The 2,126-nt window shown below is 49.6% G+C and overlaps 1 protein-coding gene across 1 annotated transcript in view; it reads right to left on the bottom strand.

The window, feature by feature from the left end:
• Window positions 1-378: 378 nt before the first annotated feature.
• The window catches only part of ITIH5 (inter-alpha-trypsin inhibitor heavy chain 5), a gene marked incomplete at its 5' end in the record, with an annotated part of 125,102 nt that continues 123,354 nt past the window's right edge, over window positions 379-2,126 (bottom strand). Inside the window, one exon of the mRNA XM_045285585.1 lies at window positions 379-1,435. Within this exon, the coding sequence (XP_045141520.1) occupies window positions 1,134-1,435 (302 nt within the window). The remainder of the gene's footprint in view (window positions 1,436-2,126) is intronic.

Genomic DNA, 2,126 nt, shown 5'->3' with positions numbered 1-2,126 from the left:
AATAAGAAGCATGACGCGTTAACATGCCCCTGATCTTCACATTTTTTGTTTGTTTTTTGTTTTTACTGAAAGGACCAGCTTTTTGCGGAGAATATGCAAGCTGAGCCCGATGGTCAGGCCAATAGGCTCACACTGGACTGGTTCCATGTCCTTCCAAGTTCCTCTCCCACTTCCCACACGCGAAAAAGCCCAGGGATTATGACAAAATGCCTGAAGGGCTCCAAGTAAGGATTCAACTGGCCAGCACTCCCCCAGGGCTGCCCAGTGGGACGTGGCCATGTAGGGTTGCTGTCCAGCTTGTTATAAAAGCACTTAGCTTCTTGGGGTACGCAGCCCATTCTAAGGGTATAAGGGTATCAATAGCTGGAATGGAGCTCCTCTGTTTCCAACCAAACTTTATTAAAACTAATTTTTAAAGGCAAGACATCTTGGCAGCAGAAAATCTTCTCCTAAGAAAACCTTTGTTTACAATGATCAAATCGATGAGCCATTTGCACAACCCAGGGCCCGGGCCCAACAAGAGACCCCTGGAGGCAGAGGTTGGTCACACTTCTGGAGAACGCAGAGATGACCAAATATTAGTATAAGGCAGAAAGCAGAGCACCCACCTTGGCAATTCCCACAAAGAAAAGGGGGGAGTGTGTGTGGGAGGAGGAGGTATGACAACTTTCCTTCATCAAACGGGTCACCTTATGGAAGGCTCTGAGAAGGAGAAACTAGTAGTCAGAGCCATTGGCTTTCTCAGATTATGTTCTTTCCCCGCTTGGTGCGATTATTCACATTGAATTCAAAGGACGAGCATGAAATCTCCCAAAGTGAAGCTGACATTGCCAAGATCTTTAGCTTGGTTGGGAGATTCAGTAGGAGAATTTCCGAGTAGGCTACTGGCTGCTCATAGCAACTACAGAAAGGAAGAAGGCAGGCAGGCAGAAGTGAAAGGAAGTTTCACACAAGCTTCCTGCCCTGACCCTTTGTTCAAGCAGACAGTGGACCCACACTCCACCAGGGTGCATTCTGTTATGGAGTGCAGCCCACTGCCAAGAGACAGGCATGGACAAGCAACAAGAAGAGCCTCACTGTGATGTCCCCAGACCAATTCCCTCCCCGGCCCTCTATCCTTAAGGCCGCTGGCTTCAGATTCCCCTGGGCATGCCCGGGCCAAACACAGTCTCTGTGTCAAAAGGATGAGATGCTAGGTAATGTTTATATTCCCCATCGATCAGTTTGGCAGCAGTGTTCCTGGCGAACCAGCAGTCAATCTCCTCCTCTCCATTGTAGATCTTCCTTTGTTTCCAGACCACTGGGACTTGGTGCCCTTTCACCTTCAGGACAGTCTCGGACCTCTGGTCGGCGGGCAGGAATGGGAGGACACTACGGTTCTTGCTCTGCTCTGCAGGCTCCTCTGTGAGCTTAGCATCCTGGTGCAGGAACTGACCTGGGAGGACAAGAAAAGCATCAGGGCTAAGTCAGACATAGACAGCATTGTTCTGAAATGTGACTTCCAGGCAGGCCACTGGCAATAAGGAGATGCAGGTGTGTAAAGGCAAAAGTAATTGCACAGGGGTGGGTAGACTGTTAATTGACCATGACCAAGGGGTGGCTCTCCTAGAAGGTTGTTCACACATTGCCCAGGTCAATGATATCAGATGGGGGGCACTAGAAAGGAGAGGGGATCTCTGGTGGCGCCATAGGGTATGCATTGAGCTACTAACCACAAGGCCGACAGTTCAAACCCACCAGTTGCTCCAAAGGAGAACAATGAGACTTTCTACTCCTGTAAAGACTGATAGCTTCAAAGGCACTAGGGAACAGCTACTATACCCTCCAGGGTCACCAAGAGACAGAATCAACTCACTGGCAGCCAGTCTGCATTCTGTGAGGAGGAGAGCAGGGTCCTGGTGGCACAGTGAATTAAGCACTGAGCCAATAACCCAAAGTCTGCAGTTTGAGCCCCTTAGCCTCTCCACAGGAAAAAGATGAGGCAGTCTGCTTCCCCAAAGATTATGATGTTGAAAACCCACAGAATAGTCCTATTCTGCCCTGTAGGGTCGCTATGAGTTGGATCGACTTGATGGCAGTGGGCTTGGTTTGGGGAGAGGCTATCAGGTGCCTTGGATGACACAGTC

The sequence above is a fragment of the Echinops telfairi genome, unplaced genomic scaffold (genome assembly GCF_000313985.2).
Source record: "Echinops telfairi isolate 266 unplaced genomic scaffold, ASM31398v2 ScPeMD7_7473;HRSCAF=8511, whole genome shotgun sequence".
NCBI classification, from domain to species: domain Eukaryota; kingdom Metazoa; phylum Chordata; class Mammalia; order Afrosoricida; family Tenrecidae; genus Echinops; species Echinops telfairi.
Note: the sequence above shows the minus strand (reverse complement) of the source record. Positions and strands in the feature narration are given on the sequence as shown.